This window comes from Globicephala melas, chromosome 1, assembly GCF_963455315.2.
Source record: "Globicephala melas chromosome 1, mGloMel1.2, whole genome shotgun sequence".
In the NCBI taxonomy this organism is placed as follows: Eukaryota; Metazoa; Chordata; class Mammalia; order Artiodactyla; family Delphinidae; genus Globicephala; species Globicephala melas.
The window spans coordinates 99,928,950-99,954,636 of NC_083314.1; the positions used below are offsets into that span (position 1 = coordinate 99,928,950).

At 36.6% G+C, this 25,687-nt stretch overlaps 2 protein-coding genes across 6 annotated transcripts in view; one reads left to right on the forward strand and one right to left on the reverse strand.

Moving 5' to 3' along the window:
• Window positions 1-2,033, forward strand: part of LRRC39 (leucine rich repeat containing 39) — a 33,086-nt gene extending 31,053 nt beyond the window's left edge. The window contains exon 10 of the mRNA XM_060302268.1: window positions 1,777-2,033. Within this exon, the coding sequence (XP_060158251.1) occupies window positions 1,777-1,832 (56 nt within the window). The 3' untranslated portion in view covers window positions 1,833-2,033. The remainder of the gene's footprint in view (window positions 1-1,776) is intronic.
• TRMT13 (tRNA methyltransferase 13 homolog) lies at window positions 137-25,659 on the reverse strand. 5 transcript variants are annotated; one of them, XM_030868796.2, is made up of 11 exons: window positions 25,385-25,656; window positions 21,287-21,333; window positions 21,133-21,199; window positions 12,845-12,907; window positions 12,600-12,669; window positions 12,337-12,443; window positions 11,820-11,987; window positions 10,009-10,081; window positions 5,804-5,878; window positions 2,584-3,016; window positions 137-2,254 (listed from the first exon to the last, which is right to left on the reverse strand). In XM_030868796.2, the coding sequence occupies exons 1-11, from the start codon at window positions 25,529-25,531 to the stop codon at window positions 2,059-2,061; spliced, it is 1,446 nt and encodes a 481-aa protein (XP_030724656.1). In that variant the 5' UTR covers window positions 25,532-25,656; the 3' UTR covers window positions 137-2,058. The 5 variants fall into 5 exon arrangements, with proteins under 5 accessions (XP_030724656.1, XP_030724657.1, XP_060158219.1 ...); XM_030868797.3 differs by lacking the exon at window positions 25,385-25,656 and adding an exon at window positions 25,160-25,349; XM_060302236.2 differs by lacking the exon at window positions 137-2,254 and having other exon boundaries at window positions 2,636-2,817; window positions 25,385-25,658.
• Between the last annotated feature and the right edge of the window lie 28 nt (window positions 25,660-25,687).

A 25,687-nucleotide genomic window follows, 5' to 3' on the forward strand; every position in this document is an offset into this window, starting at 1 on the left:
CCTGGCATGTTGAAGAACAACCTTATCTTCCCATAGAGGACTTGGTATCATTGTCAGAAACATTCATTGGGCCACAGGACTCTATCAGTATAATTGTGTGTGTGTGTATGTTTTATGAAATATAACAGAGATAATGCCTGTTGTAGCATAGCTTTTATTTCTGGGCATAAATTGTTGAATGAAGCAAAACAGACTGTATAACACAAATTAGCATTGCCTAACTGAGTAAAATCAGGTTAATTATTGAACGACGTATTATTATCTTCATTTATGTTCTCTTGAGTTGGGGGCATGAGTAGCTAATTTAAACAAACTACCTTATTTTAATAATATTTGACACAGAACTTATAACAAGAGAAAAAAGGTTACAACTTAAACATAATAAAACCAAGTCTGCCTATTTCATTAAAAATATTGTTATGAATTACTACTATTAAAAACGGTTAATATTTATTGAGTACTTACTCTGTACTTAGAACTGTTCTAAGCATTTTAATGTGTTATTTCATTTAATGCTCATAACAACCTTGTGAGGTATTATTATTATCTTCATCACGCCCATTTTAAGTGGGGAATTGAGGCACAAAGAGATCAAGTAGTAGGGTTGGGATTTGAACCTAGGCAGTCTCATAAGACATGTAAGATTAAAGTAGAAAGGTCAGAAACTAAAAATGAGCTAGACTTCTAATTTATAATTAAGGTAATCATAGACCTACAAATAATAGTTACCTAAGAATATCATTATAAATATCTACAATCAGTAATTCTGTATCTTTGTCTTGGCAAATGTACAATGATTAAGATAAGTTTTACAAATAAGGCAGAAATAAACCAAGGATAAGATGAGGAAAAGACTAACAGTCTTACCATATGTTTGGTTTAATGTTTTCTTGTGCATAGAAACTGCTTATGAGCTAAATGAGGCCCGAAAGTGAGGTTTTTGGTATCACTATCTAATTTCTACTTTATTCCAAATTATTTTCCCAAACAGGAGAGAATATATTTGTTCTTGTATATGTAAAAATGACCTTTTAAAAGATATGACACCTAATTAACTTCAGAAGTTATTTGCAAATTTCAATTTAATTTGTGAATTAGGCTTACAAGTATCTTTTTAGAAGTTCTCACTAGATAATTAATTTAAAAAATGAAGTGAAATAGTTTTTTTCCTTGAAAATATCTTTTTAGGGGCTTCCCTGGTGGCACAGTGGTTGAGTCTGCCTGCTGATGCAGGGGACACGGGTTCATGCCCCGGTCCAGGAAGATCCCACATGCCGTGGAGCGGCTGGGCCCCTGAGCCATGGCCACTGAGCCTGTGCGTCTGGAGCCTGTGCTCCGCAGCGGGAGAGCCCACAACAGTGAGAGGCCCGCGTACCGCAAAAAAAAAAAAAAAAAAAAAATTATATATATATATATATATATATATTTTAGTTTTGGTGTCTGTCATGGACAAATTCTGATAATATTTAAACACAGGTATGGCTCTTGAAATCTGAAGGTGAATTCATTAATTGATTGTGAACATCTCTGAATTTGTTTGCAGTAGAAACAAATAATCACAATTAATTATTCTTTCTAGATCTGCCTGGACAAAAAATCCATACATAAACCAACTTCTCAGATTGGTCCTTGTTATAAACTGACAATTGATTATTACATCTTGAACTTGAAAAATAAAAAGTATTAAATAAAACCAAAAGAAAGTAAATTTCCAAAATTAATGCAAATAGAAAGTTAATGTGCTAGTTACATGTTGACATGTTATGTGTGTTTCAGGTAACCAAGTCAACTGCTCTACTACTTTACCAAACTCTATAAATGCTGATGGATAATATAATTCAAGATGCCCTGCTGAAGAGGATTACTTTGGGAATTTGGTGAATTCTCTAATGTTTGGACTTCTAAAGTAAAAAACAAAGCCATTACCAAAGTTCAATGAGGCCACATTTTTTAAAGTTCATATTATCTGCTATTTAAATTATATTTTCATGAATATAAAAATACAATTAAAAAATTTTTTTTGGTGGAAGACAGATGTTGTTCAAAATTTCTTTTCCATTAAGCAGTTGTTTCTGGTGATGAAGAATGATTTGGTAAAGCAGTTAACAATACATTTTCCAAAGACACCAGAGGGTCTGTATAGTACTGTAAAGCGGGATTGAATCCTTTCTGCTGTAAATAGTTGATTCGGCCTTGGTCAATCAGCAATTTACAAAGATGCCCTATTTTCTTCTTTTCTTCAACATTAAGAAACCTAAATTGAATAAACACACACAACACATTGTTAAAATTCTGTAAAACCTTATAACAAATTATTTTAGTCTTATTCATTGATAAGCTGCTAAATAACCCACAACATACTATGTGCTATGTCCCATGCTCCCAAGATATGTTTTATTAATGCCACAGTTAAAGTGTGTATATTTTAACTTATTCTAAAATTAGTAAAATATACATATATATATTTTTTTAGTAAAATATATTTTCATGAATGAATTTTTGGTAATATTCATCTAAAAATAAAGTATAGTAATAATAAAGTATTTCTGCCCTAGTGTTGTGCATTTCAAAGTAGTCACTTACCCAGGCAAACTCTCAGTGCTGTCATCTGTGATTCTGTATCCTCCATCATCATGCTCTTCACTGCCATCATTCTGTTGATCTTTTCTTTTTGTGGAGATATTTGAAGCTTCCAAAGATGTTTTTTGCATCCCACAAGTCGCCCAACTACTCATTCGCTGGAAATAGTGGAATTCCACTGCTCCAAGGCCTAGAGCCCTGAAATATTCTTTGCCCACATAATGTCTCCAATCACACCTGTGGTGACAACAGAGTGCAATAACAATGCCAGCCACAGGGGTCCACTTCTCTGGGATATTTTTTTCATTTCCTTCCTTGGCCAAAGTGTTAATTTCTTTTTCTGTTTTATCATTCTTTACGCGTTTGGCTAAAGGTTCTTCATTCCTTTCCTCACAACTGGCAGCATAGGTTTCAACCAAACATCGTAATGCAAGATCTGCAAACACAATTATGTGGCCCCCCAAACCACATCATCTTTAAAAATAAGTATTTTTTACATTTATTAGGCAGTATGGTTTTTAAAAGCCCAACAAAAACTTACTTAGCTCTATACTTGTACTAATTCTTTCATGTATTATCAACTTTGTTCATATTTGCCCTTTTCTCATTATTGTACCATTTTCTCTAATGATTTATTCTGCATAAAGTCAACTTCCCCAAAAAAACTGTGTGAAGCTTAAGATCTAAAATTTGGAAAACTTTTTGTCCAACTACTCAAATTTGCTCTCATTTCTCCTACCCTTGTTAAGGAAACGACTTGTATAGAAAAAATTTATGTCTCTATATTTAACATTCCAGGGAAGTTTTGAGCTTAAAGAACCCAAAGAAAGAAAGAGGAAAGGCATTGGCTAAGCATCTGCTAAGTTGATGTTAGGTGTCAGTCTTGAAATGTAAGATGTTCACAGCAAATAGTGAAGAGTTGAGAAGAGTGGAGTCAGAAGGTGGAAAGTAGGCCTTGCTGAGTAGCCTTACTATAGTTATACATTCATTCAGCAAATAGTTACTGAATGCTTTTCATGTGCAAGGCTTTGTGGATGTATGATGATTAATAAACACAAACTTAGAGAAAAGTGAACTCTATATTAAAATGAAAAATTTATAGTCCACTTAAAAACTAAACAAATGGATTTATGATGATTATGATAATTTCCCACTGACGACTGCTATATTATTGACAATACTGGAAAGACTCCAAATATATGCTGTAAAACCCACATTTTCTGTCTGATTAGAATGTCACACTGTGTTTGATCAATCAAAAACATATGTATTTTTAAACTTTATTATCGCACGATGTCACAAGTGAATAGTAAATGATCTGATATTTTACTAGTATATATAGTACAATATATGAATTTAAGTCAACAAACTATCAGGAACGTGTTATTTGGAGAAGGCGATAGCTGATCTATTATTTTATAAACTATTATTTTCTGACAAAAGATATTCAGTCACTGTTTTACTTAAGTAAATGGTTTTCAGAAATGGGGATAATCAGAAAAATTATTAAAAGAATGAAGTTATTTTAGAATCAGAAGGAGCTTTAGCAATCCATCTCAACCCCCTCCTTTACAGAGAACTTGAGGGACAAAGCCACGTACCTAGAAAGGGACAAGGAAACACAGCACATTTGTGGCCAAGATTATTTATTCATTCAAATAATAAATAAATAAATAAATTCTGAACAAATTCATTCAGAATTAGATATATAAACAGAAAATTAATATACAATGAGCTCCAGATATGCAGAGGCAACTATGATAAACACTAAGGAGGAGTATCTTATTTAGGGAGGTTCCCTGAAAGTGGTGACAATGAGCTGAAGAAGGAGTAGAAATTGATCAGTTTAGAAATGGACACATTATAGTATACGGGAAGGGTTAGAATGTATAGACCAATAGATATAGAGGCAGAAAGTGGCAAAGAGAGGAAGGCAGAGGCCAGATTAAGACTAGGATGTCATGTTAAAGAGCTTAGACTTTAAGGTGTAGGTGACTGGGAGCTACTGAATAGTTTTAAGGGGAAAGACACATTAGGTGTGTGGAAGATGGGTCTGAGTATTAGTATTTAAAGGACAAGTAGTGGAAAGACACCATGAGATATACAGAAAGAATGGCACAGATGTAGGGGAAGAACCCGGAAAGAATGTCACAAAAGAGAAGAAAACAGAATTTCCAGAAGGGTAAGCAACAATAGCAGAGATTTTTCATTAAGATGATGATAGAGTGATGAAGGGAGAATTCAGATAGAGTGAATCAAGGAGGGAAAAAGTGTGTGGAACAATGAGAAATGGCCAGTGTAGATAAGATTTCTGAGAAACTTGGGTTAGATGGGTAGGAGTAAAGGAGCATTTTTTGTTTCCTCCCCAGGACAGAACTGGCTTACTTCAGAAGGCTTTTATGAGAGTTAAATGAGACAAGGTACGTGAAAATCATCTAAAAACTATGAAGGACAACACATATATAATACTTAAAGTCATCTCCAGCCAACTTGAATAACTCTTATGGAGGCTCCAAGTTCCCCATATGGGTAGACATGAAATTAGCAGAAGCCAGAAGAAGATATAACAATAGTTAACATTTATTGAGCACTGATATGTGCCAGACACTTTATATGTAAACTGGCAAATTATATGTTGTTATCCTCGTTTTACAGACGAGATAACCAAAGCTCAGAAAGGTTAAGTAATCTGCCAAGGTTATACAGCAAAGTTGAACCCTGTACTATCTGATTTCAAAGCCCATGTTCTTTCTACTTTATCATGCTACATCCGATGGATCCAAGTGCTAAGGCACGTCTTAATGTTTCCATTTTTGTGTTCCCTAGAATCCTGATACATAATCATCTTCTAGCGGGAGAAGTTTCAGAGTCCTTCCCAAGCAACTCCTCTAAAAAAATGAGTAGCTTCTGGGATAGAATCATACAGTTTCCATAAATGGTTTATTTCCTTTTTGGTTGAAGTATAACCCAACGAACTTTAAGGTTCCATATGACACAGTATTTACACGTAAAACTCTTTAATTCATCCTGCAAAATGGCCAAAATGAGCAGATAAGTAGGAAAGCTGTAAATCTGATATAATACAGGGCCAGTGCTACTATGAAGATTAATCAGTTGCAAACAAAGGATAAAAACTACTGAAAAGAGACTCTTTAAATATTTGAGACCATGTTAAGCTAAAACTTAATGTGTTCGTCTCGACATTATTAGTATGTTTACATACCTGTTGCCACACCACACAGATGTTTTCCAATTCCTACCACAGGTAGTTTTTCTTTGCTTAGCAAAGGAATCTTGTCTGAAATAAAAAGAAATGAGAACTAAGTTAGCTCTCTTGTGAATTAAGGCATTAAGTGGCCTCCCAAAGAGAGAACTAATTAGAATCTTTGAATTTTAGGGCTGAAAGAGACACAGACAAAAAATTCTCACTTTATAGCTTAGGAATAAGAGGCTCAAAGATGTAGTGACTTGATAAGTAACACAGATGGCTACGGACATAGCCAGAATCAGAGTTAAAAATTTTTCTGTCTTCCTTTTCTTCCCACCTCGACCCAGCTGGTTCTTTACTCCCGAGTTAATTTCTTGACTTTTAGGCCAATGCTATTTCTTCTATACTGACTCAGGACTTTACCCTGTAGAAGCCTTATTTTGTTAAATATTATTACCCATTGATAAAAGGACTCAAAAGTTTCCTTACTAGATTTATTTTGCATAACTAATATATATGATAAATACATATAATACAACCGACACTTTATATTATAGAATACTATATTCAATATTATAATCAAACTAAAGATATAGCTTTCATTATATCTTGATAATCAAGGATAAGATATTTTAGCTTTCACACTGTTCTGAATATGAATAAAAGAAAATATTCATAATAGTAGTATAAAAGTAAAATAAAAAAAGACATCTACAAGGTAATGCAGTAAAATGTAGTATATCACAGTTATGGCTTCCATTTTTTCCTCCCTATTCATTTTCCTTTTTCTAAGATTCTGAAATGAAAAGTATGTTTCCCCCTACAAATCCAGCTACAGCGCCCAGCACAGTGAATTGTCCAATGGAGGTCCTTAGTAAATATTTCAAATTCTTTGTTGCTTGCTTTCAGATGATATCACATACTAGGAGAAGAAATTGGTACCAACTGGAATAGTTTGCCTGTGTAAGGTGGTTCAAGAAACTTATCCTCAATCAGGGTGAAGAGAAAGGTTGTCTAAGAAAGCCCTTATGGAATTGGGGGCATCAGGAACCTTGGAAGTAGAGCTGAGTTAGTTACTGATAACAGAGTGTGCCTGAACAAAGTCTATTTAACAAGTAATCAGATCCTCACCTCATAGCCACCTGGTGACTACCTCTTTACCAAGTGGTGGAAAACTGTAGGTTAATTCTCTCAAGCAAGTAAAACAGGAGGTCACTGGGTTGAAGGATAATAGGAAGTTGAAAGTTGAAGTGTGGTAAAATAGCAGGATTAAGTGAGTATGCGTATAGATTAAGCTCTTGTCACTGGGTCCCAGAATGTTGGTAATCAGACCTTTACCCTCTAGGCAGGTGATCAGAAGAGTCTTTTCTGGGGAACCTGACCAGCCCAAGAGGAAAGATCATGTTCTAGACAGGTCATTCCAAACTGGAGCTCAGAGTCAACAACTCCACCTGAAGGCTCAGAGCTCTTAGTCCCTCAGTCCTCACTATGAACACACCATCAAAAAGCACAGATGTTTGAGCAGAGCCTCTAAGTTGAAAGAGACAGACCAAAACAAATGGAAAAGAGCAACTTAGTGAAAATACAATATGAAGGGAGGATACTTCTAAAAAAAATCATTAATATCCTCACAAAGATAGTATAATTATGAAAAAAGAACAGGTTACAAAGATAAATTCAGAGAAAAAAAATCTTAGAAATTAAAACTATGACAGAAGAAATTAAGTTGAAGAAATCTGAGAAAGTATACAAAAAAGGCAAAAGATATAGAACAGAGAAGTAAAGTCAAGAAAAGTAGAGAACCATTCCAGGAGGTCTAATAACTAAATCATAAAAGTTCTTCCATTAAGGGAGAAAAGAAAAAATGGAGCAGAGAAAATTATGAAAGAAAGAATGCAAGGAAATTTCCCAGAAAGCTGAGAATACTGGAATCTCTCAATCAGGATTTCTCATCCTTGCCATTATTAACTTTCGGCCCCAATAATTCTTTGTTGTCAGGAGCTATACTGTACCTTACAGGATATTTAGCAGGTCTCTGGTTTAGCAGGCTCCCTGGCCTGTATCCACAAGATGCTGGCAGCATGTGCATTCTTAGGACAACGAAAAATGTCTCAGACATTGTCAATGTTCCCTGAGGGCCAAAACTGCTTCTAGTTGAGAATCACTGTTATACACAAAAGAGTCCATCAAGTGCCCAGTACAACAGATAAAAATATAACTACATCAAGACACATCACTGTGAGAATTTACAACACTGAGGACAAAGAAAAGAACCTATAAATCTCTGTAAAGAAAAAAGCAGATGACACACAAGGGATCAGGACTCAGAATGGCACTGAACTTCTGAACAACAATACTAGTGGAGTAATAGTTTCAAAATTCTTAGAAATAGAAATACCCAGACAAATCAAGTGTAAGGGTAAAGTAAAAGATATTTTCAGACAATGCAAGGTCTCAAATTTATCTCTAATCCAATTGTTTCTCAGGAAGCTATAGGAGGAGGTGCTTTCCCCAAAGACAGTAAATCCATAGAGGAAGATGTGTGATAAGATGTGGAAAAATAAATCCCAACCTAGGAGAGTGAAGGGAATCCCCAGGATGAAAATGAAGAGAATTTTAAGGTTGACAATTGTGCTCCAGGAACAGAGGGCACCCAGTCTACGTTGGAATGTATCTGAAGGATCCAGGAGAGAATTTTTCAGGAAGATAGAAACTAACAGAATACTTGGTAAATGTATTAAAACAAATACAAATTTTAAAGTTATACCTTTTTGTTTAAATTGAAGTATAGTTGATTTACAATGTTGTGTTAATTTCTGCTGTACAGCGAAGTGATTCAGTTATACATATGTATATTTTCATATTTTTTTCCATTATGGTTTACCAGGAAATACTGAATATTCCCTGTGCTATACAATAGGACCTTAAAACAAACACATTTTTAAAAGACCAAGTAAACAAAATTTTAAATTAACTATTAACTCAATAAACAAATTTTATTTACTACAGGGGCCAGCTGTGGTTTGCGTCACAGGGCTGAATTTAAATTAGCAGAAGAGGTTGCTGGCATATGTTTGCATTATTTTCATTTTATTTATTTTTTAAAATTTATTTATTTATTTTTGGCTGCATTGGGTCTTCGTTGCTGCGTGCGGGCTTTCTCTAGTTGTGGCAAGCAGGGGCTATTCTTTGTTGCGGTGTGTGGGCTTCTTATTGTGGTGGTGGCTTCTCTTGTTGCAGAGCACAGGCTCTAGGCACACGGGCTTCAGTACTTGTGGCTTGCGGGCTCTAGAGCACAGGCTCAGTAGTTGTGGCACACGGGCTTAGTTGCTCTGTGGCGTGTGGGATCTTCCCGTACCAGGGCTCGAACCTGTGTCCTCTGCATTGGCAGGTGGATTGTTAACCACTGTGCCACCAGGGAAGCCCATATTTTCATTTTAAATAATATGAAAAACTATTTTTTTTTTTTTGCGGTACGCGGGCCTCTCACTGTTGTGGCCTCTCCCGCTGCGGAGCACAGGCTCCGGATGCGCAGGCTCAGCGGCCATGGCTCACGGGCCCAGCCGCTCCGCGGCATGTGGGATCTTCCCGGACCGGGGCACGAACCCGTGTCCCCTGCATCGGCAGGCGGATTCCCAACCACTGCGCCACCAGGGAAACCCAAAAGGTACAGAAAGGGCATGAAAGAGTATGACTGATGTGTGTGTGTGTGTGTGTGTGTGTGTGTGTGTGTGTGTGTGTGTGTGTGTGTGTGTGTGTGTGTGTGTGTGTGTATGAAATTGTAGGAAGTATTTTTTACATATTAGCTAGGCAGAAAGTATCTTTTACATATTAGCTAGGCAGAGAACTATCTCATTTCTGTAATAGTTTAGCTAAAGTCATGTTAACTATAGGCAGAAGGCTAGTGTATGGTATGAACAGACTCAGTAATTAATTTAAACAGGATAAAGAAGCAACATAAGGACATATTCTCAAAACTTTTAAGCTATTCCCTAGTATGATACTTCATTCCTAGTTGATACTGAAAAACAATTTCTTAAAGTTTCAACCCTAATTCTATTTATATTTACCTAAATGTTAGATATAACATTCTATATTAACAAAGGATTAATCTCTGTTTTCCCTGAAGCAGTGTTCTGTGGGATTGGATTTCTAAGCAACCCTCAGAGTTTGAAATTTCTATGATTTATGGACGAGCAACTGCAAGTTATGCAACTTACTCAAACACAGGTGCTGAATATCAATTTGAAGTCTCTCAAACACTGAATTTTTCTTTCTGTGTTTGCCATCTACCTGCGCAAATAGAACATTATTATAACAATGCCTTTTATGTAAAAAAAGAACAAAAGCTTTATGAAAAAAGATTTCTATTTGTTTTCAAAATTCACAGCAAATAATTTTCCATCTTAGTTTTTAGTGTTTAAAAAGTAGAATTGTTAATTAAAAAAATTTAAGATTGTATATTCTGTGATGAAAACTCCAAAATAAAAATATTGTACATCTTTATAAGACTTGAACATTCTATAAATTATTATGTACACATTATTTCCTTTAACTCTAAAAATTCCCAATTCACTGATGAAGGAATTAAGGTTCATAGATAATAAATAGCTCTACTTCAACAGCAAGTTCATTCAAAACTGAACTCATTATTTCTCCCTCCAAACTATTTTTCCCTTTCCTTCTTCTGTATTCCCTATCTGAGGGAAGCACACCACTTAGTCACTTAAGGCACAAAAGGTCACCAGAAGAACTCCTCTTTCACACTTAATGGATAACAAGTCACCAGGTCTCGGGGCTTCCAACATCATAACATTTCTCACACTCTTTCATTCCTCTCTATCTCATTGCAACATCCTTAGCTCTGGCCCATTTCTTACCTGGATTACTGGATAATAATGATCTTATTATTAATCTCTCTAATTCAAGGTTCACACTCTTCTGACACAGCTTCAATGGTACTGCTAGGAGGAACTTTTAAAACCCTTTTCTATTTACTTCACTAATTCTTATATATTCTTTCAATCTCCTCTAAGCTACCACCTCCTCCAGGAAAACTTCAGTGACCCACACTAGACTGAGGCTGGCACTCTATCTTCACACTCCTATAGCATCTGGTACTTATCACTATCATAAGACACTTAGCATACTGAGCCAAGATACTTATAAGTCTGTCCCATTAGATGTAAGCTTCCTGAAGACAAGAATTAAATCTTGTTTCCACTGTACCCCCAGCTTGTAGCAGGATAAAGTCAAACTCCTCCCTTCGCATAAAATATGAGCCCTTCCAGAGTCTAGGCCTCCTCTCCCATCTCATCACTGCTGAACTCTACTTCGCACCATGGACTTCCATCACACAGAAATGTTTCCATGCCTCCCTGCTGTTTCGGGCATTTAGTTACACTCTTCTTGCTTCCTAGAATGCTTCTCAAACCCTGTATCTAGCAAATACCCACTTTTCAAGATATAGCTCAAGCACCACCTTTTCTGTGTAGCCATTCACCAGCCCTTCTCTGCAGTAAAACTTGTCACTCCCTCCTTTGAACCTACACTGTACTCTGTATGACCTTTTTTTATATTTTAACCCTTTTCTATAATCATTTATCTGTTTGTCTCTTCTTTCATAAGTAACAGAACATAGGGACGTTGTCTTATTTGACTTTACCCAATATCTATTAAGGTGCTTGTGGTATGCTCAATAAATGTTTACTGAACAAATAGTTGGTAAGTTTCAGATGTAGGTTAGGACTTAAGACTTTTAACTCCTAGCTTGAGCTTGGCTCTTTCCACATAATTTCTTATCTCTGTAAATATTTTAAGAACTCAGATCAATGAACTATCAAAATTTAGATTAAAAAATTTACCTTCAGTTTAAATCATCAATATAATTAGAATAAAAAGCTATAATCAAATAAACACAAAAAAATTCATTTTCTTTAAGAGGCCTGTTTCTGAGTATCATTTTTTTTTTCCAAACAAGAAAAGTGCAAACAAAGTTTGGTTACCAATAGACTACAATGATTTCACTTACCTTGAATCTTGTGGTCACCTTTTCTACTAGGATGAAGTGAACTTTTTCAGCATCTTTTAAGGCAATATCAACCCAATGAGATAATTTTCCCTTTCCTGCTCCAAACTCAACAAAGCATCTTCTTGGACCAAGTAACTTTAATTTTTCAATGTTACCTAAAATAGAAGCCTGCAAACTTCACGAGATTATTTTATAAACTAGAGCAAAAACATTCGGCTCAAATGGGAAAATAGCAAGATAATTTCTATATAGGGCAGCATGTTCACACTGATAATTTTTGTTTGGCTTTAAAGCTTTTCTCTTGCTTTTAAATATTTAACATGTAATACTCAGAACCATATCCATTCCAAGGATTTTTATATATTTTTATATACATTTTTTGAAATGGGGATTCTGTACCCTGAAAGATAATCTAAACAAAATCTCATTAATAACTATATTTAGAAACAACAGAATGTTAGCTTTGACAAATGAACAAAAAGGCCATTTTTAGTAGAGTTACTATGGCTAAACATACCTGCTGTTTCAGATGTTTGGTTGCAGAATCACCGTTTTTAGGGTCATTAAGGGCATCATGCAACGCTGGATGGGACATAATTTGATCTTTAAGTGTAGAGTTCAAACCTGTGCCAAATAAAAGCACAAAAGCTTAAACAACCAAACATGAAACCATAGGGCTCTAAACAATGGTAGTAATATCTCTTAAACCACAGTGGAATTAACTCATATACCACCTGATTATTCTAAAAAAATTTAACTTGCAAATTTAGGCAGACTTACCCTCACTTGCTTTTCTCAGTTTCTTAATTAAGTTTTCCATCTGCTCTTCAGAGAGAAAAGAAATTGGAACCTATATACAAAAATGGGGCGTGAGCTGGTCTGGGAACTAATAAATAACATTGATTCTATAAGAAAATGCACTCTAAATCAAAATAGTTAATTTATTCCAAAAATTGGAACACAGCTTATTTACAGTGTGGAGATGATCATAAATACTTTGTAAAATTAAAAAGTCAAGTACTTACTAATTGTTCAGGTATTTCTGTTTCATCTTTTAAGCCTGCATTAATATCTTGAATAAAGAAGTCCTGAATAAAAACAAAACCAAACCATAACAATACCGTTATTAACGTGACGAGTTCACAAAAATTAAGCTGAAAAACTGATCCGTGCCTTCTTCCAATACTTTGTACCTGCCATCCTCCCTTTCTCCCGTTCATTTATTCATTAAATAATTACTGAGTGACTACTATGGTCCTTAACTTGCTTTAGGTGCTGAGGATTTACCACAGTGGAGAATAGTACAGACAAAAATCTCTGTGTTCACGGATCTTACATTCTAGTGAGGTGGCTATGTGAATAAATATTTATAGTCTGAAGAAATTCATTAGTAATTTTTATTAAAGTTTTTACCTGTCTCCAGCATAGACTGAGGACTGTGTCATTTTTGCTAATGGTTAAAGCAAAAACAAAGACCCAACTACAAATGGCTGTTTATCAGATAGGCAGCAGGGCCAAAAGCAGAGATAAGAAAAAATATTACAATGGTTTAGGTCTGATTTCTTCTATTTTAAAATACTAATTAAAATAGAAATGTCCTGTGATATTATGTTGTTTAAATTAACATAGTGAGATATTTATAGTCCATTTTCAGAGAGAGAGACCCTAGGTAAGGATCTAGATTAGCATTGTCCAATAGCACTTTCTGCAACAATGAAAATGTTCTACATTTATCCTGGCCAACTTGGTAGCTATTAGCCTTGAAATACGGCTAGTGTGACTGAGGAACTGGATTTTCAATTTTATTTAATTTCAATTGACTCAAATTTTAATAGTTACATAGCCATAGTTAATGGCTAGTGGCTACCATATCAGACCACGTAGATATAGATGAATGAAACAGCACAATTTTTACAAATTCTGTTTTGAAAGTGAAAACAACTCCTGGGACATTATGCATAGCAATGGGCTTTAGTTACGCAGATAGGAGAAAGGTAACATGTGGATTGTATGCTGCTACCTTTACCTATTATGGGTAATAACGGAAACCAGTGATTAAGTGGAACAGGTGAAGAAAGCAGGTATTAGAATATTTTGTTGGATGACTGGCAAAACTATAAGAGAAAATTAACTACAACTATTAGTAAACAAACGAGTGATAAGATTTTACCTGGGTTTCATGTTATACATAGTGTACTAAACACTGTTCTGCATTTCTTTCCTCTTATCTCGTCATCCCACTACTTTTCTCCCCTTCCTTTCCACTGTGTCCCAGCATGCAATGGAATCTGTGCAGGGGTATTCCTTTTTTTTTTTCTTTTTGCCCATGCCATGTGGATTGTGGGATCTTAGTTCCCCAACCAGGGATTGAACCCAGTCCACTGGCCATGAAAGCACGAGTCCTAACCACTGGACCACCAGGAAATTCACAGGGGTATTCCATTTTTAATAAATTCATTTCTTCTCTCAAACTGTTTCCAGAACACATATTCAACCTGCTTGCTTTAACTAAAGCCTGACACTTAGGTAAGGAAGATAACCTCCATGCATACCTGAAAGTAAAGGCAACATTCTTTCTTCTTACTGAGGGGCTAACTGGGGTAGTCATCACTTTTCTTCTACATGTTTTTTTCTTTCTCTTTTTTTTTTAATCGGAGTATAATTGCTTTACAATGTTGTGTTTCTGCCATACAAGGAAGTGAATCAGCTCTATGTATACCTATATCTCCTCCCTCTTGTATCTCCCTCCGACACCCCCCCCCATCCCACCCATCTAGGTCGTCACAGAGCACCAAGCTGAGTTTCCTGTGCTTTATTAGCATGTTCCCACTAGCTATCTATTTTACGCATGGTAGTGTATGTACGTCAATCCTAATCTCCCAATTCGTCCCACTCTCCCCTTCCTCCCCTGTGTCCACATGTCCATTCTCTACGTCTATGTCTCTATTCCTGCCCTGCAAGTAGGTTCATCTGTACCATTTTTCTAGATTCCACATATATGAGTTAGTATACGATATTTGTTTTTCTCTTTCTGGCTTACTTCATTCTGTATGACAGACTCTAGGTCTGTCCACATCTCTACAAATGACCCACTTTCGTTCCTTTTTATGGCTGAGTAATATTCCATTGTATATATGTACCACATCTTCTTTATCCATTCACCATTACACATTTAGGTTGTTTCCGTGTCCTGGCTATTGTAAATAGTGCTGCAATGAACATTGGGGTGCGTGTGTCCTTTTGAGTTATGGTTTTCTCAGGGTATATACCCAGTAGTGGGATTGCTGAGTCATATGGTAGTTCTATTTTTAGTTTTTTAAGGACCCTCCATACTGTTCTCCACAGTGGCTGTATCAATTTACATTCCCACCAGCAGTGCAAGAGGGTTCCCTTTTCTCCACACCCTCTCCAGCATTTATTATTTATAGATTTTTTTGATGATGGCCCTTCTGACTAGTGTGAAGTGATACCTCATTGTAGTTTTAATTTGCATTTCTCTAATAATTAGTGATGTTGAGCATCCTTTCATGTGCCCCTTGGCCATCTACATGTCCTCCTTGGAAAGATGTCTATTTAAGTCTTCTGCCCATTTTTTGATTGGGTTGCTTGTTTTTTTGGTATTGAGCTCCATGAGCTGCTTATATATTCTGGAGATTAATCTTTTGTCTGTTGCTTCAATTGCAAATATTTTCTCCCATTCTGAGGGTTGTCTTTTTGCCTTGTTTATGGTTTCCTTTGCTGTGAAAAAGCTTTTAAGTTTAATTAGGTCCCATTTGTTTTTATTTTCATTACTCTAGGAGGTGGATCCAAAAAGATACTGCTGAGATTTACGTCAAAGAGTGTTCTTCCTATGTTTTCCTCTAAGAGTTTTATAGTATCCAGTCTTACATTTAGGCCTTTAATCCATTTTGAGTTTACTTTTGTGTATGGTGCTAGGGAGTGTTCTAATTTCACTCTTTTACATGTAGCTGTCCAGTTTTCCCACCACCACTTATTGAAGAGGCTGTCTTTTCTCCATTGCATGTTCTTGCCTCCTTTGTCATAAATTAGGTGACCATGTGTGTGTGGGTTTATCTCTGGGCTTTCTATCCTGTACCACTGATCTATATTTCTGTTTTTGTGCCAGTACCATACTGTCTTGATTACTGTAGATTTTTGGTATAGTTTGAAGTCGGGGAGCCTGATTCCTCCGGCTCCATTTTTCTTTCTCAAGATTGCTTTGGCTATTCAGGGTCTTTCCATACAAATTGTAAAATTTTTTGTCCTAATTCTGTGAAAAATGCCATTGGTAATTTGATAGGGATTGCACTGAATCTGTAGATTGCTTTGAGTAGTAGAGTCATTTTCACAATGTTGATTCTTCCAGTCCAGGAGCATGGTATATCTCTCCATCTGTTTATGTCATCTTTGACTTCTTTCATCAGCGTTTTATAGTTTTCTGAGTACAGGTCTTTCGCCTCCTTATGTAGGTTTATTGCTAGGTATTTTATTCCTTTTGATGAGATGGTAAATGAGATTGTTTCCTTAATTTCTTCCAAGACTGAACCAGGAAGAATTAGAAAATATTAGCAGACCTATCACAAGTAATGAAATTGAAACTGTAATTAAAAATCTTCCAACAAACAGAAGTCCAGAACCAGATGGCTTCACAGGTGAATTCTATCAAACATTTACAGAAGAGCTAACACTTATCCTTCTCAAACTTTTCCAAAAAATTGCAGAGGAAGGAACACTCCCAAATTCATTCTGTGAGGCCACCATAACCCCGATAGCAAAACCAGACAAAGATATCACACAAAAAAGAAAATTACATTGATGAACATAGATGCAAAAATCCACAACAAAATACTAGCAAACAGAATCCAACAACACATTAAAAGGATCATACACTATGATCAAGTGGGATTTGACCCAGGAATGCAAGAATTCTTCAATATACGCAAATCAATCAATGTGATGCACCATATTAACGAGCTGAAGAATAAAAAGCATATGATCATCTCAATAGATGCAGAAAAAGCTTTTGACAAAATTCAACACCCATTTATGATAAAAACTCTCCAGAAAGTGGGCACAGAGGGAACCTACCTCAACATAATAAAGGCCATATATGACAAACCCAAAGCAAACATCATTCTCAATGGTGAAAAACTGAAAGCATTTCCACTAAGATCAGGAACAAGACAAGGATGTCCACTCTTGCCGCTCTTATTCAACATAGTTTTGGAAGTCCTAGCCACAGCAATCAGAGAAGAAAAGGAAATAAAAGGAATACAAATTGGAAAAGAAGAAGTAAAACTGTCACTGTTCGCCGATGACATGATATATACATAGTATACAAAGAAAATCCTACAGATGCCACCAGAAAACTACTAGAACTAATCAATGAATTTGGTAAGGTTGCAGGATACAAAATTAATGCACAGAAATCTCTGGCATTCCTATGCACTAACAATGAAAGGTCAGAAAGAGAAATTAAGGAAACAATCTTCTACACATCTTTATGTAAAAATATTTTTCTTTTTAAACTTATGCCATTTGTCCTACTAGTTCTCACTTGGGAGGCATCTGGAAATGTATGGGGATATTTTGTTCTCAAAATGACTGAGAGGTGTTATTGGGAGACAATTATCTACAGGTCTCTCAATTTTCTGTAAGTCTTATAAGCAAAGGCATTGACCCCCCTCTATTCTAGACTATCTTTGCAAGGACATTTGTATACCAATCAATCTTGGAAGATAGAAGTAGTGTCTCCTTCTAGAGCAGTGGCAGGCCTGCTTATTGTACAATACAATAAAGAAATGTCTACTTATGGAACAAAGGTGAGGCAGGTTTCCTTACTGCTCATTTAAAAAGATGTATTTCCTAAGCTTGGCCTTCTTCAGCTATGACACAAGCTGTGCACAAACATGTGCAGCATCCACCAAGACCACTTCAACTTGAGGGCACTTAGGGAACAAAGGGAGTTGATGCAGACAAGAAGCTCACATTGCTTGCTGTGCAGTGAGTAATAAAGCCCTTTGTCTCTGACCCAGGAGTCTCATATCTTCTTCCAGCATCCACAATCCTATGGTAGGCTAACTTGTTAGCTTGAAAATAAGATTAAATTTCAAATCCTTCATACTTCTTGACAAGGGCCTTTGTCATCTTCCACTCAGAAGCCAGGAATTCTAAAAACAGGGATGCTCTCAAGTGCACAGGATAGGACTGTCGCACTCGAAATGCCAAAAGCCCCCACTGAGAAACAGTGGGCTGTTAAACATCTTCTAATTCTCCCAGCAGTTGTCAACTATCAATCTGTTGGTCATTATCCAATATTCATTAAGAACTTTGACACCAAGCTGTTCTTTCCACTAAGTTCAGCCAATTTGACTATGTTTTCAAGGCATCCAACAAACAGCTCTGCTTGACCTTTTTAATTCTAATGACCTTTGCTCCACTTTGGCAAACTACTTTCAGGGGGCCTCTAGATTCTGGTGTTACTATGAACCATTTAACCTCTGAAACCTTAAACTTCATTAGCCCATTCTCTGACTATAACTTTGTACTATGTTAGTACAAAGTATAGTGATTCTCTTGTTCCTAATCATATTCTTTCACCTTTTAAAGAGTTTCACCTTTTAAAGAGTCTATTTTTTTCTCAGCTAATTTCTGGCTTCCCTTTCATGCCACCCAGTCTGGACACTCAGTACCATTGTTATCATTATCTTTCACAATCTGGTTCTCTGTCAAACCCACCCTTACAAAACCGAATGCCTGCATTAATATGACGTTTTTTGGGTTTTTTTTGTCTTTTTTTTTTTGCGGTACGCGGGTCTCTCACTGTTGTGGCCTCTCCCATTGTGGAGCACAGGCTCCGGACGCGCAGGCTCAGCAGCCATGGCTCACAGGCCTAGCCGCTCCACGGCATGCGGGATCTTCCCGGACCGGGGCACGAACCCATGTCCCCTGCGTCGGCAGGCAGACTCGCAACCACTGCGCCACCAGGAAAGCCCTAATATGACTTTTAACTCCCAATAGTTTGAAAGTTAAAACTGCTGAACACTGCTGAAGCAAAGCTCCTCAGTCATTTGGACTGGTGCCAGTTCAAATTCAGTATCTCCATCAGTCTGACTCTCAAAGATGCCTAGCAATTATTCTGCATAACTCTAATTCTAAACTTTTACCTCTCTCCTCAAATCTCCTACTATACCATCACCTCCCTTAATCACCTTATCTCTTACTTCAGCAAGGAAGTGTAGCTATCAAATGACATCTTTCTCAATTAACCTCCTGTCAGCTCAAATTTACCTGAACTGATATCCATCTTATACTACTTCCCATCTACGTAAGTGGAAGAGCTATTTCTTCCCTTCGACCTCTATTTTGTACCCTATTTCTGCCTGCTTCCTGGGGAGCCTCACACTAACAGTGATGCCCTCTTCTATTTCCAACTTCTTCTTCTCTACTGGCTCATTACTCTAAGCATACAAATAAAACTCTTTTCTCCCATTTTATCTATCTATCTATCTATCATTTATTTAAATTCATTTTTTGGCCACACCGCGCGGCACATGGTATCTTAGTTACCTGACCAGGGATCGAACCCATGCCCCCTGTATTAGAAGCGTGGAGTCTTAACCACTGGACTGCCAGGGAAGTCCCTCCCATTTTAAAACACACTCCTTCTGTCCTACCTTCCTCTCTGACTGCTATTCTACCTCTCAAGTTCCATTCATAGACTAGTTTCTTAAAAGAATAGTTGACACTTAAGATTTCTACTGCCTTGTCTTCCATTTACTCATATATCATTTCAGTCTGATTTCTGCCCACTCCACTCTATTTAACATGCATTTTGCTAAACTCTTTGATCTTTAACAACTGCCATATAGCCAACCCAACGGATTCTTTTCTGTCCCTACCTTACTTGACTCCACTGTGATGCTAGACACAGCTGATCACTCGTTTCTTTTAGGTGTCAGTGTCACCTAGAGCTCTGTCCTTGGTCTCATGCTCTAATTCCTGTCTACCTCTCATCTTCTATTCAGCTCTCCCCTTGTATTTCATACTTGTCATGTGAGTTACCCATGTTTTCTTCCTTGTCTGGATGACTCTCCTTTGACCTTTAGGTCTCATCTTATGACATTCCTTCAGAAAAGCCTCCTTGACTCCTTTCCCATCTCTCTAAACCCCTATGTCCTCCCCCAAAAGGGTTAGGCTCTTCTCCTTTATTCTTCCATAGCACTCTGTAATTAATCTATTTTAACACATATAATATTGTATTTTCTATCCCTTCCACTAGATTTTCATGTTATTTTAAGCAGGGTGCTTGGTACAATGTCTGGCGTAAGTGCTCAATTAATATCTATTGAATAAACAAGTCCCCCAACTTCCCCCCAGTTCTAACTAATCTCTTACCCTGGGTAACTTAAAAATCCAAAGCTTCACCTATGATCTGTATGTATTTGACTTCTGAATCTTTATTACTCGCCCAACCCCTCTACTGAGTTTCGGACTCACATATCCAACTCCGAATTTCCAATCAGTCAACAACTTTTATTGATTCTGCTACCTAAATAATTCTTGCATTTATCTATATTCTTTCCATCCTCTTTAATTCAGTCTCTTATCATGTCCTACCTGGATTGCAGCAATGCCCCCCTCACTAGACCTTCTGATTGCAAGCCATCCTCCCACATTGCTCTAAGAGATAAATCTGACCCCACCATTTCCTCACTTGCAATCTTTCAATGGTTCCCTGTATCTTTTAGAATAAGTACAAGTTCCTTGAAAACCTCAAGTGGTTTCTCAATTTCTGCCTCTGCACATATAGCTCTTTCCACTTAGAAAGATTCTTCTTTCTTTTCTTTGCCAAATCAAGACTTAGCTCAAGTGTTATTCCCTCTGGGAAGCCTTTCTTGACCCCTTGGATTTAATTTTAATGCAAGTATGTGCTCTTATCACATGTGTACTTACTTCTTTCATTGAACTTATTAAATAATGCCCATTATTTACAAGTTACTTACCAGTCTCAAGTAATTTCCATGAAGGCTGGGATCATATTTTATTGAAATGAATTTAGTAGGCACTAAGTAAATATTTTTGAATAACTAAACTGTGGAATTATTCTCTGAATACCACTCTTCTTGCATAAAATTCTGTTATCTCAATTAGGAGTCTAAGTGGATTCACAATCTGATGTCTTATATACACTCAAATGTATTTGCCATATTTAAGCCTCCTTGTTAAAAATTCACATTTGTAATCTACTAAGTATATATAAACATTACATACCACACATTTCACCATTCAGTTTTACTGATCAAACACTTACAGGTTTTGGCTTCTCTCTTGAGTTACATTTTTTCAAATGTTTTGCTAGTTGATCTTCATATACTGTGCTAAATTTAAAGAGAAAATTATTTAAAATAAGACTGTGATAATCACTGTTTCCAGCACAGAAAAACCCTTCTCTGACCCATACTTACTGTTTTGGATCTAAAGGACACAGGATTCTTTTCCGAGCATTTTCTTCCTAATTAAAAAAAAAAAAAAGGCATATTTATTTGAATAAAATATCAAGATACTAGATACAACTTCAGTGTAATCATAAGCTTATGCTATCCCAAAACAAGGTAAGGAAACCTTACAAGGACATTAACAAAACACTGGCAAAATCAGGTCATAGAGTTTAACAACAAAAATCTCCAGTGTCATGTGATATCACCTCATACCTGTCAGAATGGCTATCATCAAAAAGAACACAAATAACAAATGTTGACAAGCATGTGGAGAAAAGGGAACCCTCCTACACTGTTGGTGGGAATGTAAATTGGTGCAGCGGAAAACAGTAGGGAGGAATGTCAAAAAACTAAAAACAGAACTACCTCATGACCCAGCAATTCCATTCCTGGGTACAGATCCAAAAAAACCAAAAACACTAATTCGAAAAGATACATGTACCCCAATGTTCAAGGCAGCATTATTTACAATTGCCAAGATATGGAAGCAACCTAAGTGTCCATCAACAGATGAATAGATCAAGATGTGGTATATATATACACAAACACACACACACACACACACACACACACACACACACATATACACACAGTGGAATACTATTCAGCCATAAAAAGAATGGAATTTTGCCATTTGCAACAAAATGGATAGACTTGGAGGGTTTTATAGTAAGTGAAATAAGTCAGACAGGGAAGACAAATACTGTAGGATATCACTTATATGTGGAATCTAAAAAAATACAACAAACTGGTTAATATAACAAAAAAAGAAACAGACTTACAGATATAGAGAACAAACTAGTGGTTACCGGGGGGAGAGGGAAGGGGGAAGGGGCAGTACAGGGGTAGAGGATTAAGAGGTACAAACTGCTACGTATAAAATAAATAAGCTACAAAGATATATTGTACAACACAGGGAATATAGCCAATATTTTATAATCATTATAAATGGAGTATAACCTTTAAAAATTGTGAATCACTGTATTGTACACCTGTAACATATAACACTGTACATCAACTACACTTCAATTAAAAAAACACCTTTGGTGTAGCTCGTTTATGTATATCTGAGCAAATAATGCTTTGGACAACCAGGGTCTATAGCTTCAAACACGTTATAGAAAAGGCCTACATATGGAATTTTGAATCTATGACAGCACTGACTATAATATACACTATTATTTTAGGTATTACTAAGAAAGGAAAAATGTTGCCAATTTAAATTATAACATGTCATTGATTTTAAGAAGCATTCGAATTTCAGAGATGTTAAAATGTGAAAAAAAAAGTAAAAAAAAAGTATCTCAGAAACAAAGAAAGACAGATCTTCCTCAACTTATGATGGAATTACAACCTGATAAACCCATCATAAGTTGACATATCTTAAGTCAATAATGCATTTAATACACCTAGCCTACTGAACATCGTAGCATAGCCTAGTCTACCTTAAATGTGATCAGAACACTTATATTAGACTACAGTTGGGCAAAATCATCTAACAGCCTATTTCATAATAAAGTGTTGAATATCTCATGTAATTTATTGAATACTGTACTGAAAGTGAAAAACAGATGGTTGTATGGGTACAGAATGGTAGTAAGCATATTACTTGTTTACCCTCATGATAACGTGGCTGACTTGAAGCCCTGGCTCCCTGCCACTGCCCAGCAGTGCATATCGCTAGCCCCGGAAAAGATGAAAATTCAAAATTCAAAGTACACTCTCTACTGAATGCCTACCGCTTTTCCAACATCATAAATCCAAAAAAATCATAAGTCAAACCATTCATTGTAAGTTGGGGACTGTCTATATGGTATTTTAACCATTTGGTATGTGGCCTTACTCTACTAGCTTTGCAACTTTTTAGTATAGAAGAGTTACATCCTGTTCGTTTCTAAGTTACACGGATTTAACTACATATACTCAGGAAAAAAAAAAGGAATTAATAGTGTTGGCAAGTCTACCCAACACTGACATGAATCTGTATGTAACAGGATAGCATAACAGTTAAAACCAAAGGTCAGCCAGACTACCTAGGTATGACTCCCAGTTCTATCTATCAGGCTCCTAACTATCAGCTCCTAACTCTACAATCTGAGGTAGTCTTACTGCCTCATCTGAAAGATGAGAATAATATATCTTACCTCCTAAGGGTTGTAAAAATTAAGTGAGCTAATAGGTTAAAAAAACAAAACAAAACTGCTTAGCATGGTGCTGTTCATACAGTAAATGCTAAGTGTTCACGATTAGCATTAAGAATTCCTTTTTCAGTTTATTTCAGTTCTGATCTGCCTCCCAGCATATTCATGAAACTATGTACACAGAATTTCATGAACATGCTAAGAGACTTTTCAGTATCTTTTGAAAATATAGTACATTATTCTTTCCTATTTGCTGACTTGAAAGTCTAACCTCCATGAAAGAGAAGACTCTATACTAACCTCCCAAAGCTTAATGATAGAGTAGGGGAGAAAAGCACTTTTAACATTTATTATTTGGGTTTACAAACAGGGCTTCTCAACCTTGGCACTACTGATATTTCAGGTTGGATAATTCTTTTTCGTCCTGTCCATTGTAGGATGTTTAGCAGAATCTCTGGCCTCTCTCCACTAGAAGCAAGAAACACTCTTCAGTTGTGACAACCAATATGTCTTCAAACATTGTCTGGGGGTGCTAAATCAGCCCCATTTAAGAACCACTGGGTAAAACTGAGTACAAGTGATCTCAGCCATATATGACACTTAAGAAAAAAAAAGACGGAAACAATACATCCAATTATAACATAAATTACAGATTCAGTAGGATGCCCAAAATTGAAAACCAAATCATAGTCATGGAAACTGTTTCCACTTAGTGTTTTGCAGTCTTTTTTCAAGGGATTAATAACATGATGTCATTCCTCTCCAGGAATATGGATCACCCTGTAAGGATCTATTCATATTCTACCACTGTCACCGTCTGCAGTCACCTCTGGGTGTCTGATTAAGGTGAAGTGTAAGGCCTTAGAGTGAGAACAAAATCCTCCTCCTATCAGAAAGTTCATTTTTCAATCAGGGGATGTTTGCTGGTGCTCTCAAAACCAGCCAATACAACAGAGAGTGTACTTCAAAGAGTTCCCATAAATCACAGGTCACTCACATTCCAAAACAAGAATAAGCTTGTTTCAGTACACTTCACCCTAGGCAAATATTAGCCAAATCAAAATATGAACTAGAGCTATAGCTATGAGGGACAGTAGGAGATGAAGGGGTTCTGGGGTTATCTGTACTGGATAGTGCCTAGAAGGATAAACCATCTAACAAAGAAAAATAATGTAAATAATACTGGACATTCAGAAGGCATAAAATCAGATGCTTGTCTCTTTGGTTTAATCTTTCTAAAACCTATTAAACATGCTCTTTTTCTATTAGCATTTTACTGTTCTTGATTTTTAAATTTCCTATCATATATATCCTAAAGAAACACACATACTAAAAATATGTTGTTTGACAATACAATCATAAGTATAATTGAACAAAAACTGTACACTTTCTGTTCTCAATTTTAAAAGGAGAGTCAATTCTTACATGTTTTTAAATCTTTCCTTCCCCTTTTCAGCAAAGTAGTTATTAGTTGCTTTCAAAAGACCGTACGTCTAAATAAAAAATTTAAAAAGTTTCTCTCAACCGCATTGACAAGAAGTTATTATCACTCACGGAACAATGAAAACACAATTAGTGAAACCTTGGGATGCTTCTTTGATCACTCTTCTTTCTAAACCACCATTTCCCATCAGGAAGGCGGAGAGTGAGCGGAGGGCAAGAAGCGGTAGTCTGCCGTAAAACTAAAATCTAGCATTACCATGAGTTGGTATCAAGATAAACGGGTCACTGCTGGCGCTTTACTTAGTACAAGAAAACACTGCACTTCACTACGGCTCATCATCTCTCCCTAGGGAGGCCAGGACTGCGTTTATCACAGGAAAAGCTGGAAAATCCAGGGGACTGAAGCAGAAATCTGTCAGAGGGGAGGTGCCGGACCAGGAAACTTATTTCCGACTCTCGAGAGGGTAAGGCGATACCAGACCTCCGCGGCTCCAGCGTGTTCACCACAGAACCTTTTTCCTGCTGCCACCACCATCCTGCAGAAGCGCTTCTTCTTTTCCACATAGTAGCCACATCGCCCCTCTGCTGGAAAGCCAGTTCCGTGCGGCGTCGGCGCAGAAGCCGCCATAATTCAGGTCTCACTTTGGGTGGCAAGCATTGATCGGGTGAAGACAGGAAAAGTTGTCAGGTTCTCTCGGGTCTCCTTCCCTTAACAAATATGTCTGCCTCGGGTCCAGCCACGCAGGATAATGCCCGGAACTACCGCCCCATCCGCCGAAAATAA